General features: G+C 41.0%; 2 protein-coding genes and 1 long non-coding RNA gene across 15 annotated transcripts; 2 read left to right on the forward strand and 1 right to left on the reverse strand.

Moving 5' to 3' along the window:
- The first annotated feature begins 24 nt into the window (after positions 1 to 24).
- On the forward strand, positions 25 to 2183 carry LOC107271543 (protein misato). Its single transcript, XM_015747683.2, has 4 exons — positions 25 to 265; positions 374 to 454; positions 518 to 1763; positions 1853 to 2183. Exons 1-4 carry the CDS (start codon positions 188 to 190, stop codon positions 2059 to 2061), a joined length of 1614 nt encoding a protein of 537 aa, XP_015603169.1. The 5' UTR covers positions 25 to 187; the 3' UTR covers positions 2062 to 2183.
- A 374-nt stretch (positions 2184 to 2557) lies between these two features.
- Positions 2558 to 4433, forward strand: LOC107271548 (calcium and integrin-binding family member 3). Its single transcript, XM_015747691.2, has 4 exons — positions 2558 to 2643; positions 2718 to 2838; positions 2947 to 3112; positions 3188 to 4433. The coding sequence occupies exons 1-4, from the start codon at positions 2558 to 2560 to the stop codon at positions 3403 to 3405; spliced, it is 591 nt and encodes a 196-aa protein (XP_015603177.1). The 3' UTR covers positions 3406 to 4433.
- LOC112494924 lies at positions 2923 to 14911 on the reverse strand. 13 transcript variants are annotated; one of them, XR_003060929.1, is made up of 14 exons: positions 14436 to 14693; positions 14252 to 14332; positions 12865 to 13085; positions 12588 to 12794; positions 12231 to 12479; positions 10674 to 11608; positions 9547 to 9704; positions 7699 to 7958; positions 7354 to 7560; positions 7061 to 7240; positions 6422 to 6974; positions 4442 to 6286; positions 3427 to 3498; positions 2923 to 3339 (listed from the first exon to the last, which is right to left on the reverse strand). It is a non-coding gene; the product is annotated as an uncharacterized LOC112494924 (long non-coding RNA). The 13 variants fall into 13 exon arrangements; XR_003060928.1 differs by lacking the exons at positions 14252 to 14332; positions 14436 to 14693 and adding an exon at positions 14715 to 14911; XR_003060927.1 differs by lacking the exons at positions 14252 to 14332; positions 14436 to 14693 and adding an exon at positions 13311 to 13761.
- Positions 14912 to 14935: the final 24 nt, after the last annotated feature.

Consider the following 14935-nt stretch of genomic DNA (forward strand, 5'->3'; position numbering starts at 1 on the left):
AACGTTAGATGGCGAAATATTTGTGCGTCATAACCTGAATTGTGTGTAGTTGGTGCAGGTCGATCTGATTTTAAAATAACGTGAAAACTACAACCTTTTTTTCACCTTACTTATATATTTACGATATCTTAACAGATATTTAGAAAGTCTATAATTTCAGTGTTCACATATTCATTATAAATCGAAAATGACAGCTCGTGAAATACTTAGTTTTCAATTTGGGCATTACTCCAATTTTATTGGAACACATTGGTGGAACATTCAGGTAAACAATCATATTGTTTTAGAAACTCTACATTTACTTAAGTTTTAAAAGGATTTTGTAATTTTAATGTAAAAGTGTAAATTATTATGAGAATTAAAATTTGTTTAGGAATCAAATTTTTCATATGACCAAGACCATCCCTCGGATATAAACCATGATGTCTTATACAGACAAGGAGAAACACAGAGAGTACGTGTAACTTAACTCACTGTATGATATGTTAGGAATCACAAATGTACAGTATTCTTCCAGAAAGAAGTAACATTTACCCCTAGGTTACTTGCTGTGGATTTAAAAGGAACTCTCGGCTATCTGAGTGAGCAAGGAAACTTATATGAGGAATGTGACTCTGAAGAGTCTAATTCTCTATGGGAAAACAAGGATCTAGAAGTAGTGACAGAACCTGCACCAGCGAAGAGTCCATTTATTCAAAGTCTAGAAGCAAATGCAGGAGAATCTGCAAGAAAATTTGATTTGGAAAGTGAAGTGAACAGTTGGGTAGACTACTTAGTACCTAGATTCCATCCAAGAACGATAAACATTCTCAAACAGTACAAACATGCATGCACCTCCCAACCATTCGATATATTTAATTATGGATTGAATATATGGAAAAATGCACAGTATTCCGAAGACTTCTGCGACAAGATAAGATCCTACGTTGAAGAGTGTGATATGATGCAAGGGTTCCACGTTATCTTAGACTCCACTGATGGATTTGCAGGTTTCGGAGCAGCCTGCATACAGTATCTACGTGATGAATATGGCAAAAGCATACTGTCATTTCCAGCAATTGATGGAAAAAGTTCAGAACCCTCAGCAGCGAATCTTATCAAAGTTGTAAACACAGCCTTATGCTGGCAGAGCATTGGAGAACACTCTTCGTTATTTAGCCCTTTATGTGCAGGGACAAGTGGGTGGTTACCAAGTGATGTTCCTCGAGAATTCGCGAATCTAACATACAATCGCGATTTAAAGTATCATAGCAGTGCATTGTTGGCTACTGCACTAGATACGGTAACTCTTCGATATAGAAACAAAGCATATCCTGCATCGGCACTTTCAGATCTTTGTGCAGATCTAAATAAACTGGGTCGCAAAGCTGCTGCAATAAGTCTAAGCCTCCCATTCCCCATGACAGTAAAAAGAGACTTGATTGACATTCTTGACGACTTCGATGGATCTCCCTGGACAAGTTTAACACCTAGTTGCGAAATAACCACAGATAAAAACATGCAAAGCATTGTACTAAGAGGAGTACTTGAGGAGAGATTAAAAAGACCACTTCATGATGCTAGAAAACAAATGGCCAAACCTGCGTATCGTTGTTCTACTGTTCATGAAATGATGACTATGTATCTAGCTTATTCATGTCATGCTTCGGCCACTCATTTGACAGTTATCAATGAGCCATTGAAAATAAAAAATCCATTTCCTAAGATTTTCAACAATAACGTTCACGCAAATGGTGATATCGCTGCCTGGCCTGTAGGCGAAGGTTAGAATATCTTTTCATTGGTATTTTTTAAAAGATTTATCACTTCTAACGTTAATTGAGGATAATAACTTATAATTTTCTTTTTACAGATGTTAAATCTGTTCCTGTGATGGCTGGACTTCACAGTGGCGAAGGACTCTCCAAAATGTTTAGTTCTCTTCACGATCAAGCAATGAAAGTTAAGAGTATTAAGAAGTTTCACGCTTTTCAAGATTCTGGTTTAGAACAGGACGAATACGCAGAATGTCTCAATTATTTGTTAGATTGTAAAGAAGCATACGAGGATCATTATGTATGATATTACGAAAGTAATAGTTTCTGTGATAACCCATTGCAAACCATTCGAAAAATTTAATTAAAATCTATGATTGAATTGACTGATTTTTGTTTGATACCAATAAAATAGTTAATCGATTTAAACTTGCTAAAGTAAATTCTCCTTTGTATAAATTAAAAAATTCAATATTTGCCTAATTTAAGAATGCGTTTGGATGGTTTTTTTTTTGTGGAGAAAATCTACGGCCCTGATAATGGGAGTGCCAGACACACCCTTATTAAGTACTACTGTGTATTGAGTGTAAGGGAGTGAATTCAGTGAAGCTTTTCTCATCATTCAGTAAGCACGGAAGTTCGCAAAAGCTAGCTCAATCATCCTGTGACTGTTATTTGTTAAATTTAGTCATTACTGAATCTTAGAATCAGTGGTATAAAATTAGAAGTGACTTGGTAACGGTTTGCCCGTCACTGTCAGACGTGAGGAAACTCCAATCGAAAGTTACAAGAGTGATATTCACATGGGTAATACAGTGCCTACATTTTCCGAGGAGCAACTCGAGGATTATCAAGATTGTACTTTCTTTACGCGCAAAGAGATTCTTAGGTACTTGAGTATGTTCACTGGGCCGTCTTAATTGTTTTACTCAAACTAAAAAAAAATGTAATGATATTCATTAGAATCTATAAACGTTTTCGCGAGATGGGAGAACCAGGAATGGTACCACACAGTATGACACCACAGGAAGCCGCAAATTTACGTTTACCATTATCGTGCTTGGCTCGATTACCAGAACTGAAGGTACTAGTGTATAAAGTTGTACTACGTAAACGCCTAGAAAATGATTAAAAAATTAATCTACAGAATTATAATAAAATAAGAACGTCACGAACCCATTTTTCTTCTCAGGAAAATCCATTCAGAGAAAGAATATCTGAAGTCTTTACAAAGTACAGAGACCCGGGTCTCCCGAGCGACGAGGGAATCTGTTTTGAGGAATTCTTGGAGATGATGTCGGTATTTTCCGAGCAGGCACCTCGTGATCTTAAAGTATTCTACGCCTTCAAGATTTATGGTATGCTTTTTACCTATTTTTGGATTATGAAGTTCTTCTAAAGTCTTAGATACTTCTATTTCCTATAATGTAAAGACTTCGACGAGGATGGCGTTTTGGGCTTTGGCGACCTGGAGCGCACTTGCAAGCAGCTAGTGCAAGGAGGACTCACAGCAGAGGAGGTTGCCACAGTTTGTAGAAAAGTTCTGGAAGAGAGTGACGTGGATGGTGATGGTGCTCTGTCCTACCTAGAATTCGAACATGTCATCACCAGAGCTTCTGACTTCCTAGCCACGTTTCACATCCGTATTTAAAATGAATCAGTAGCGCCCAACCTGTAGTAATTTAATAATGACACCTGCCTTTTAATCTTGCCAAGCCCAAGTGGATCCCTTATATGTGAATCTCTGAAACGTTTAAATAAGAGTTAGTCAGAATAGTAGGGTCGCAAGACGTAGGCTAAATTTAAAAAGGCTAATAAGTATTTATTCCACGAGATGAATTGCGTGCACTCGCGAAGATCCCCACAAACGAGGGAACTGGTTCCGCATTAAATATGACGCATAGGTACCGACCCAGAACTAACAGTTCTTTGACCTATGGACTGGTTTCACGGTGTCTCTCGTAAGAGACACTAATTTATCGTTCGAATTCAACTAAATTGGAGTAAGACAACAATTTACATAAATATCTGCCCACGTCAGAGACTTGCGTCTCTAAGGCACTAACTGCTATGATATTTTTCGAGCTCGCGATCCAAAAGGAGACTCTGTAACGGGTAAGAAGAACGAGGGACGGGAAGAGAAAGAGAAAGAAAGAATATAAGAGGGAGTTCGTTTCCATTGAAAACCTTTTCAGTATCGAATGACTTGCCATTTTACAAACCCGTTACGGATCTGTCGAAGCCATATCGAAACCTTCTAAGACCTGAGGGAACACCGGGAATTCAAATCCCATTACTCTGTCAGTAAATTTTGAATAAACGTCGACAAGAATATGAAGCATCAAACAAGTTACTGCATCAGATTATTATTGAGATCATGTTAAATCAGCATGCATGGGAGAAGGAATGGCCATCGGCGATAAATGAGTCCGGGAGGAGAGTGAAAAGGATTCAAGGATCTAAGGATTAAGATCTACTCGCGAATTTCATATGGGAGATGGAATAGCAGAGTGGGATGGCATGGTGCGGAGGGAGGAAAGGAGAGGCGAGGTAAGTGGGGGTTCCTGGGAGCTGGTCTTACATTAAAAAGTGGTCGAAATCGGCGTTAGGCCCTTCTAGCCCGAGAGAGCAAGAGAATGGGAGAATGAGAGAATCTTGTGATTATAGTCGAGTACGCGGTAACTAACCAAGTCTCGAGACCAAGGCCATCCGGTTACTTGTCCCAGCCGACTCCGTGTTCAATCCCCTCTCGGTGTTTCTCGAGACTTCGGCGCGGCTCCTCACGAGTTCTACCGTCGTATCGTACCGCGGTAACGCGGTGCCGTAGTGCTACGGTCTTCCCAGTCTTCCCAGACCAGCATTCTTGAGCCCCGAGGCCTCTCTTGATGCGGCGCGGCAGGGAGGGCCCTGGCACAGCAAGATGAGAAGTCAGAAGAAGAATGAGACGGCAAAGATCAGCCCCACCACGTGGAGGGGGATTTTAAGCCAACTTTTACGGGCGAGCGTGGGCGACAGGGAACCGGCACGATTCTTGGACCCAGCCTCTCGAAGCTTCTTGGCCTCTGGGACTTGGGCTCTGGACTCTGGTTGCCCATTCTATTTGATGTTACTTTTTTTGTTTCTTTCTAAGGACCTGGCGCTCTGGCTTCTATGCAATTTAAAATTAACCTCCACGTTACGCTCTGAAATACATTCAACTTCGTTGGTTTTATTTATGAAACCACCATGGATCTTTCATCCCGGGTCGATCAAATGGAAATTCTTGCGAAATATTTCTGATCATTGAATTAATGTGCCTGCGTACGTAACAGTTTTTAAATGTTCATAGTGTTACGTTCTATTTCAGAGTTTATGATCGTATATTAAGCGTAGTTTGGCATACCGTATGGATATGGGGAGTAGAGTATCCAGTTGAAATAATATCGGCGCCGGCTACACGGATTTTGCTGCGCTCGTAGGACGAGGAAGGAGACCGTAGAGACCGTATGGGCTATACAGTAGAGTCTGTAAGTGTTGGAGGAGGTGAAGGATGAGGTAAAAGAGGATGAAGATGAGGAGGAGAAGAAGGAGGACGGACGAAGGGTCTGAGAGAGCGAGGCGTCGGTTGGCCAACGGAATGCGGCTTGACCGGCCGGCGGACTGGCCGAACGGCCGGCAGTCATCCTGGCGATCCCCCGTTTTTCCCCCGGTGCTCCGATCTCGCTCGAATAGCCCAACTGCCGTTGGCCCTAATGGACCCCATTGGGGTGCTCGAATATTCGTTCGCTATCTCGGACATCTCAGCCAGCATCCGTAATCTGCGTACACTCCTGTCTTGTCACCGCAAAACCATCTTCTAAGCTTTTCCAACGCGGTTCCGTTCTTTGTTTTCTATCCAGAAGAACTGCAGCTCTACCACGAATCAAGTACCAGCCAACGAGCCGATCAACTAGATAGGTGAAAAAACCTTTGGCTCGTGTCTTCTGCGCCCTTAACGTTCTGCCACATTGCTGATCGAGAGTTCCTGAAGAAGAGGAACAATGAGAGAGACGAGAGTACCCATAAAGATAGAATACTAATTGTAACAGCTAATTGCAAATAGTCATAAGACTGGGAGACACGAGTCAAGTAATCAGTTGTAATTGCAATTCATTGAACTGCATAATTTCCAATGAAAGATGGATATTACTCTTCGTTTAAATATTACTCAGCTAAGTACAAAGTTCACTATAATATTACTTAGTGCTCTCTCTTCTTTTACATGGGTTCCGTTTGTAACTAGATATTAATTCCAAAAACTTTATAATGTATATCACTTGGTTGCTCAGTACAGCGCCGAAAATGGCATCGCTTTTATTTAATAATATCTCACCGCTGATGCTCCAAGTAGATCTGCTTTCCATGCGAGTGCCAGTCAAATGTATTCGTGGAACGCAGCGCGCATTCGAAATATACGTGCGATTCGCTCATAGAATTCCAACCGGTACGTGAATTCCGTCATTTCGGGGAAAGAGCACAAGTCGTAGGAATGCTGTAGTCCATTATTCCTGACACTGCGTTAGATATACATATCATTATTAAACATTCAGTAGAATATTACCTAATGAAAAAATCTACCGGATAATTTATCTAGACCATCCAGTAGTACAAAATTTTTTCATTTAATACAGCAATAAAATATCATCTACCGACTGATATGTAATTCCTGAGGAAGGTCGTGGTCCTTGATTAAGTGTAGCAGTATAGAAATTCGTGGAGGAACATTGTAAAAGTAAAGCAGCACCGGTTGCCGGCTGTAGAACCGGAGACGATGGTCTCTTGGATGGCGAGGAGGTCCAGCCAGGCTCCATCTGCATAACCGGTACGCGAGTCTTCTACACTCTCCATTGACGTCTTGGGTATAATACCCGGACCATCGTGAAGTAACATTATATACCAAAGCGCAATTGCACTCTAGCCTTCCCGTGACTTCTCGAAAGAGCTCCAAGACCAAGAACTGGTAGAAGCGTAGGCGCGTCGACTACTCGACGACCGATGACATCACCGCTTCTGCCGGGACTCCTTCTCCAGGGATGCGAAAGCAGTTCGAATAGTGATGGCGCTGATCGCTCTTCCCTCCGGGTCTTCCTACCTCGAAGAGCATCAGCTCCAGAGTCCACTCTAGTCCGAGCAAGCAGGGAGAATCGTTGCACTCTGACATATCTCATCTTCTGCATACTATACACTGATGAAATATCTGTTCTGTGAAAATAAAAAACAAAAAGGTAAAGTCACCTTCCATAATCATGAGCTTTAGAATCTCTTTAAATGCTTCTAAAGATACATACCAACTTGCTCAAGTTCGTGAACGGTTCTATTCGATTGCTGAGGAACCAACGATGCTGCAAGGTACTCGTTACTTATCTAGTCGCGTGGAGACTTCAATGCACGGCTTGCCGCGACCGCAATGTCGCTTGCTCGTCAGCGCATCAAGCAAAACCGCCTTCTTGTCATCATAGCCATGTCCGCTAATTAAAGAGAAGAGAAGGAAGGAAGTAAACGTCTTGTAAAAATAGTCAACGCATACGACCATGACGTTTTCCATAAATGGAGAGAACTGTCAAAATAGAAGGCCACCCACGTTATCTCCTTCGTTTAAGATCTCTTTGCAATGTAGACGTAAGCCAGAGGTTATATCCCGTTCGCAACTAGACGCCTACGGTATCCCTGTCTCTCTCTTACGTCCGCAAACTCCCATCGCTCGGTCTCACTCGCACTCACGGATGGTATACCAATCTTGAGATCCAAGACCTAGACCTTCCCTGACTGGTTCGACGTACCTATCTACCTGCAACAAGATACATTTCTATGAGCTTCTCGGTGATTAATGAATTAATAAGCATAGTTGTCTCTTGACTTTTAAAAGAAAAATTATCATAATTGTTCTCATGAATTCTCAAATATTTTAAAAGGATCTATCGCCCACCTTTTGTCATTTGTCAAATTGAAACAATCGTATCCAGTGGTGACTTCGCTAACGTTTGTCTAGTGCGGCACTCCACGAAATTCGAGTACCATCAGTGGAATTCCTACCTGACAAACTGATCTACCTGGACCCACCGAGCCTTAACAATGTACGCCATGGGAAAAAGTTATTAATGGTTGCACACATCCTGTAGAGTCATCTGCCTCAAACGGTGATCTTCGATAGTTTATTACGTGCGGCAAACCTCGTTCAGCTTGCATCTGGAAAATTTATATTATATGTAAAATTGACATTGAAAAATTGTATCATTGGATTCTGCTGGCTAGATACGTGTGTGCACTTTTGCTAAATTCATTAAAATATTAAAACTCATAATCTGTTGTGTATTGATGTCTATGACTACTGAACCCAGAAAAATGTCAGTATCGAATGAAGAATGTAATATCTATGTGCGTCCAATCGAATGGTAAAAATTATACTTTACTCGTTACTTTAAAATCTGTCTGGTATCTGGACATTGTTCCATACAGTGAGTATTTGACGTTTCTCAACCAGAAATACATCTGTGCATATTATACAAGAGATAAAGAAAAAGGCTGATAAGATACGAGTGAAAAAAAAATTTGTAACGTAGACGCCAGATCTCGCGACAGAATTGACCAATGCATTCATGGCTTTATCTCCGGAATGAACGACGGCAGATAAAATATATAAATAGGGGTTTGAAAGTCGATAGATTTCGAACCGCCAAGGAATTTCGAGCGTATTTGCCAAAATTTGTATGGATAACGAAAATAAAAATATCGCATTACAGCAACAATTTTTTAAGATCCATAAAAATTATTCAAGGATACACGACAGAAGGTTTTATAGTACCTAAAGTCTTGCATATAGAGAATTTGGAGAATGATCGAAGGGTACCATAGGGCATGGTTTTCGAAATCTACCTGAGCCGGACCTGTGGGGAACGACAATGGCGGGCTTCCCAACCCCAGAAGAAAACACGGGAGCGGCATCGTACTAACCGAAACCTGTGCAGGCCCTTCGAAGGGCGAGACACCCATAAACTTACTTCAGACTTTGGTTTAGGGGGTTCGTCGGAGGTTTTCTTTTTACCGAAGCGGGCAGGTGCGAACCGATTTCTATAGTCCCTTCACGGTAACGCGAGCGAAAAGCTCAGGAATCGTGAGCGCAGTGCGGACTTTGGCGATGAGAAAAATAAATAAATTCACATCGATCGGTAATTTCGCGGTTAAGTAAAACGTGAAGATTTCTTGTTAGAAAATACAACAATTCTGGATCTATAAGCCTAATGAACCGTGCGACTAATCGATTAACCCCGCCACTTCTATCGGAACCACTTTCTTCTACGCTCGTAACTTCCTTCTCTCTTTCTCTTATTCATTTACTAACTCCGGCATTGAGTCTCGCTCGTTTACCGCGTAAGTCCGTAAATTTCAATGAGTTCGACAGAGCGCGGGACGACACCAGGCGATCCCAGTGACTACAAGAGACACGTTCAAAGGATTCACAGTGGTGAAGAGCATCGACGGAATATCGGTACTCTAAGAAGTCTGATGTAGACGGAAAACGTGCGAAGCAAGGACGTCTTACATCCGGCGGAAGTCGAAGGGCGTCGGCTTCTCCGCAAAATCCTTCGCCGAAATACCAAACGCGTGCGTCCTCGATCTTCCTTACAGTTGAAATCACAAGAGGCGCCTTATTCGCAAAATAAAGAAATATCTCGAGGATTTAGACGGAGATGGGATGACCTTCGAAGGCAGCCCTGCCACGCATACGAAATTTCATTCACGCACCCATAGACGAGTACGTCACAGGGTACCTTACCATGCCGCACAAGAGCGGAGGTCCCTTTTACTAATTGGAGATTTCGCTCTGCTTAAATCCGAGCAACAGCCAACTTTCGTTGTCCAGCGAACGATGAAAGTTAACATCTTCAGGAAGGTGTTTTGCGAAGTCTCCTGAACGTTCCTCCTTGAATTTTCCTGAAAAAGCGAAAAGACGTTGCTGTAGAATGGGCGAAATACGCGGCAAACGAGTGGTAAAACGTAGAGGTGGAAGGCAGGCAAGCAGCCAGGCGGGCAGGCAGAAGGCGGCGAGGCGAGGCAAACGTGAGGCAGCGTTGGTCGTGATGAGGTGAGGTGAAGTGAGGTGAAGTGAGGTGAGACGAGGAGAGATCGGATAGATGGTGAACTGGTGGAGGCTCCAAGGGAGTTGGGTCATTGGTAGTAACGTGTTCAGCGTATGGGAATCGTTAGGAAGCGGCCGTGTTCGTTGGAATGTCCTTTTTTCCTCTTTGTGTCTCTCTATAGCGGAGTACCGGTCCGCTCTCGAGCTCACGAGCTCCTCGCAGGTAGAAAGGAACCGGTGGGATAACTCGAGGTGCAATTGGTCCTCTCGGGCCCGTGACGTCAGAGAGCGATTCGAACTGGCGAATCACCGTTCTAGCTTCTTGGTTCAGGTGGGAGAGGCGAAAGGTGTGTGTGGCCCCAAACGTGGGGCGCGGGGTCAGTTTCTCAGTGAGTGCGGTAGTGATCTCATCTCTCGAGCGCCAGGTGTGACTCTCTGTGCCCCCCTCCGTTCAGAAACTTTCCTCTTTCCTTCAAATTTACCCTCAATATCTGAAAACCACACCGGTCGTCGTTGTTGAGAATAAAATTTCCTTGCTTCTCGATAGTCCGTCCATATAGTTTCTGTAGTTTACTCCAATACTATCCGTTGGGTCCTTTGAATCAGATTCTATAAATACTCCCAAGAGTTTTAGCCACCGGAGATATTCCTATCCTTGAAGAATCCATCGTGTCAGGCACCGAGGTTTCATCAGTTCACAGCATTTCCGCGATACCTTGTATCGTGGCCCATCGTGATCGTTACTCTCAATGGCCGCAACTCTGCTGCCCGCTCATCTGCCTGGCTGGTTGCTTAGCTTCCTGATAATCTGCCCACCTACTCACCTGGCTACCAAGCGGCCCGTCATTCGTCTCTCTATCTTTGGTAAGATTACTGGATGGCCTCGGGATCGCCAACTTTCTGTCTTTCCTGACACATTATTCACCTCCTTCTTCTTCCTAGACGTTAACATCGATCACTCCGTGTACGAATTAGCACGAGTGCAAACTGGAGGCTATTAGTATTCCTTATCCCCGTGACCCGGTTCGCTCTCGACGAAGAGCATGTGTGTGAAGAGCTGTGCGCGTCCGGGCATGTGTAGACGCGCAAGAGAGAAAATGTCTTTCAATCCTCTGGGAACGTGCGTACATTTACGAAATTGCACGCAGCAGGAATTCCTTGAGCGAAATTAGTGCATTAACCTTGTACGTGCCTCTTGGCTTTTCTCTTCCTCGGCTTCGTAATATTTAACAAGCAAAATACCACACGACAGACGCTTGCAGCTGAAAATTTAACTTTGAACCTTTCGTTTCTTATTTGACATTGGCAGGCCTGAAAGCTTTTATAGTTGAACTCCAGAGCATTGACTTACTTCAAGATTACTTTACTAGAATTTTTTCTATTCTTCTAGTAGCTCTTCAGCTTTCACGTGTAATGACTTTTCCTGGAGCTCTCAATATTCTTCTTCGTAAACGATTCACAGATATTCGCATCAGCAATGATCTTTGTATTACGAAATCTAGGGACAAACAAGGAGGAATTAGCTGATAATCGAAAAGATCAACAAGCCGTATCGTATGACGACCCTCGAGTGTTCGCTATAACATTTACTTCGCTAATTTGAAATCTAAATCAGTTCTTAGTTTAACTCTCCTTCAAGGCTGTTTTCTTATATTTGAATTTCTTGTGCTTATTGTCCTTTTCGAAATATTCGTTACGCTCACATTCCAGTAGACAATTTCCATAGTAAATTTCCTTCCAAATAGCACAGCTCACATAACTGTAACGAGTAAAATTACTCAACTGAAAATTGCTACTGACCAACGTACCCTAAATACATTACCATTTCAAGTTAAACTTGTTTCCAAACTATTATTAAAAAAGGATACAGTACTTAAACGAAATCTACATAATATCCACGTAGGACTATTTTCATCGTGGACTTTGACTCGGAGGCTAAGCTCCAGATGATATTTAGGTTATTGAAAGAGATTCTACTGTATATTCAAAAGATGAATTGAAAGGCTGAGAATGGATTGAAAATAAAATCGAATCCGGGTACGTGTACGAGATATGGCAAGATCATAACTTTCTCCAAATGGACGTCGTTGCGAAATAGCTAACCCCTACTGTGCAGCAGCCGCTATGGCGACCGGAACCGCCACCAGTTTCGACCGGTATCATTTATAATTTTGAATACTAGAATATTTTCAGTAATATAATTTAAAAGTATAATTTGAAAAAATGTAAAAAAAAGCATTGATCAACTAAATCCATCGAAAAAAATACATAACAATTTTTTTCGTTAAAGAAATTTGTATTACTTAAACACCGTGCATATTAATGATTACGAACATAATTATTTAACTCTATATGTAGTGTCTAGACATTCCTGGACTAACATTTTGTAGCTTCACTGGTGGCAAAGTAAAGCAGTACGCGTGAACGAGCAGGTCGGCAACAAATAAGAATTCCAAGTGCTGTTAGCCGCTGGGCATTATCTGCGCCGAAGCCTAAGAACACGAGCGGCGTTAAAGACGACTTTCACTCCGAAATGTCAACGGTTCTTTCACTTTTCAGACCCTCGTGAGCCGCTTGATACTCCACAGCTATGATAACGAGACTTCTATCACACAAAGCCAACATCACCCCTGAAATTTTAATTCTGATATGTATTCTTACATAGTTAGATATTATTATCCTAGTATTAATAATCAACTGTCAAATCGATTTCTTGTATTAGTGAATATATTTCGTACCTAACAATTTTGTTTTAGGATCCAATTTCCAAGGACGAGCAGCTCATGGAGTGGTATTCCCGGAAGATGAAAATTCCAAAATGGCAGTTTTTGGCGGGGACATTTTCTTTGGTTATCTAGCTGTATGAGTTTCATTAGACTTCATAAAGCTAGGTTACCGGAGTTAAGCTCCTCGCCGTATCAACACCACCAACAATCCTCGTTGAACTATTAAATTAATGATTAAAAGTAAATAGATAATAACATTAAATGCGCAAGATACGCCGAGAAAAAAAACCTTTATCCGGTTTCAGAGTGGCGCCAAAAAAAATGTCTTTCTCTCTATTCAACGAACGACCTTCTGTGACGTAACATTGCGTTCATGTACTTTCTTTAGAACGCTGAGTCTTTATTCTTACGGCGACAACAATCGATATGTGTATTGAAATACATCCCTGCTCATATTTTCACACCAGGAACTTGAAAAATTCACTTTATACTGTAGAGAGACAATTTAGCCTGTAACGAAACGAAAACATTACATTTTTACTTGGTAGATGCCATTCAATTACTTGCATGGCAGTTATTATATATGTATATAGATCTGAAAATGAATTAGGCATATCAAATTATATACTTTACTCTTGTATCAATGTATGAAAGTTGTCACGAAAAATAAAAATAAAGTTAAATAAAATCAACTGTTTATCCATACAATGGGACAATGAATTATTTTTTTCTAACCTTTTGAATGGTGCAATAAACAATAATAAAAAATGCCTATTATCCTCATAGTTTCTCAAGGAACGGTTAATTCAATCTTAGTCGTTGTTCACCATTATCATGACTATTATCACCGCATACTACGGAATTATACAATGTATAATTGGATCCCATCCAATTTCATCGAGCAATTTTATTCAAGCATCAACGATTGCTAGCAAGGTTGTTGCTTGCCTGTGCTTGGCTACTTGTTCGTATGGCTTTGCTTTCTTAAAAGACCGAATGCACGATAGTTTTACTTTTTAGGCACGGACGCGGTGCGTGACGAGGATAGTTCCCACAATAAAGTGAGTTCATGATGAGCCTGTGTATTTTCCGTACACGTATGTATATGTATCTGAGATTTCAGGGCCGTACAATTATTACTATTGACTAGCAAATGAACACTAAAAAGAAAAATACTCTGAATAGATTCACAAATATTTTTAGAGACCTTCTGTCTAAAATTTGTAAGTAAAAAATATAGATATTTTTCGGCATTTCCGCATTTTAAACAAGTTAAATATGAAATATTTGAGGCATTCATTCTTCCCGAACAGACTCTACCAGCGGACATAGGAGCACTTAATAGGACAAAATTGATTCAAAGCTGCTGCAGTGCCATCTACAAATGTAGAAATCTACGTTTACCGTAGCAGTCCGATAAAAAGTTCCTCCTCCAAAAAAGAGAACGCCACTATATGGCCAGCAATGAGAGTGACTTTATCAACTAAGTAGTTGCGGCGATCAGCTTCACTATTCTTTGGAGAATACGGGGATCGACCGAGTAACTACACCAGAGAACCAGCGAACACATTTTCCATGTTTTCACAGATCAATACAATGGCATAGGTACTAGGACGCCTCAATGCTTTTTCAGGAACATCTAATTCGAACTTCAAGATACTTTTCAAGACGAGTACCTTATTATTCACAGGTTTATGAGGGCTGCATGGTCTCATTTTTAAAGCGGCAAATCGAATCTTCTAGACGTTCCACGAGGACTGCATATGTATATCGTACACAATCAAAATTTCAGATATTAAATATTTTTACATGAATGATATTCTTTTGCGAATTAGAAAATGGGTCTAATTTATACTTTACCATAGATATCATTTCTTTATTTTTATGGTACAAACGCTAAATTCAAGACCTACAGAATTTTCGCGCGTAAAAGGCATCATTCATCACATAACCGTAAAACAGCGTTCAGAATTTTCAATATTTTATACAATTTAACATTGCTCTATTTCATTTTTATAGATACTATTATGAATTATTTAGGCAACCGTTGTAAATAAATAAAGATTTCTCTATTTTATAGAATAGCTGACTCACTTATGGACTGAACGACATATGTACATATAATAATAACAGCCTTACCACAGGGCAGGCCGGCATCGGGAACCTTCTTTTCTAACAAACGCCGGAAGTACTGCGGAATGAAAAGTACGACTAATTTTCGACTAAGATTATAAACTGATCAATTGACTGTAAAATAACTAAGTTGTACACATTAATTGAATTATTCATGAGGAACGCTCGTATCGGTTTGCACAGAATTTCATCTTTTTTGAACAAAAAGTGATTTTCGATATACACTA

Source organism: Cephus cinctus, unplaced genomic scaffold (assembly GCF_000341935.2).
Source record: "Cephus cinctus unplaced genomic scaffold, Ccin1 Ccin1_scaffold0997, whole genome shotgun sequence".
NCBI classification, from domain to species: Eukaryota; Metazoa; Arthropoda; class Insecta; order Hymenoptera; family Cephidae; genus Cephus; species Cephus cinctus.

Bases quoted from the DNA above. Each gene is read 5' to 3' on its own strand.
- LOC107271543 (XM_015747683.2), top strand. From the start codon at position 188: ATGACAGCTCGTGAAATACTTAGTTTTCAATTTGGGCATTACTCCAAT. The intron at 266-373 runs GTAAACAATCAT...AAATTTGTTTAG, and splicing joins CACATTGGTGGAACATTCAG to GAATCAAATTTTTCATATGA. The intron at 455-517 runs GTACGTGTAACT...GTATTCTTCCAG, and splicing joins GACAAGGAGAAACACAGAGA to AAAGAAGTAACATTTACCCC.
- LOC107271548 (XM_015747691.2), top strand. From the start codon at position 2,558: ATGGGTAATACAGTGCCTACATTTTCCGAGGAGCAACTCGAGGATTAT. The intron at 2,839-2,946 runs GTACTAGTGTAT...TTTTCTTCTCAG, and splicing joins CTCGATTACCAGAACTGAAG to GAAAATCCATTCAGAGAAAG. The intron at 3,113-3,187 runs GTATGCTTTTTA...TATAATGTAAAG, and splicing joins CTACGCCTTCAAGATTTATG to ACTTCGACGAGGATGGCGTT.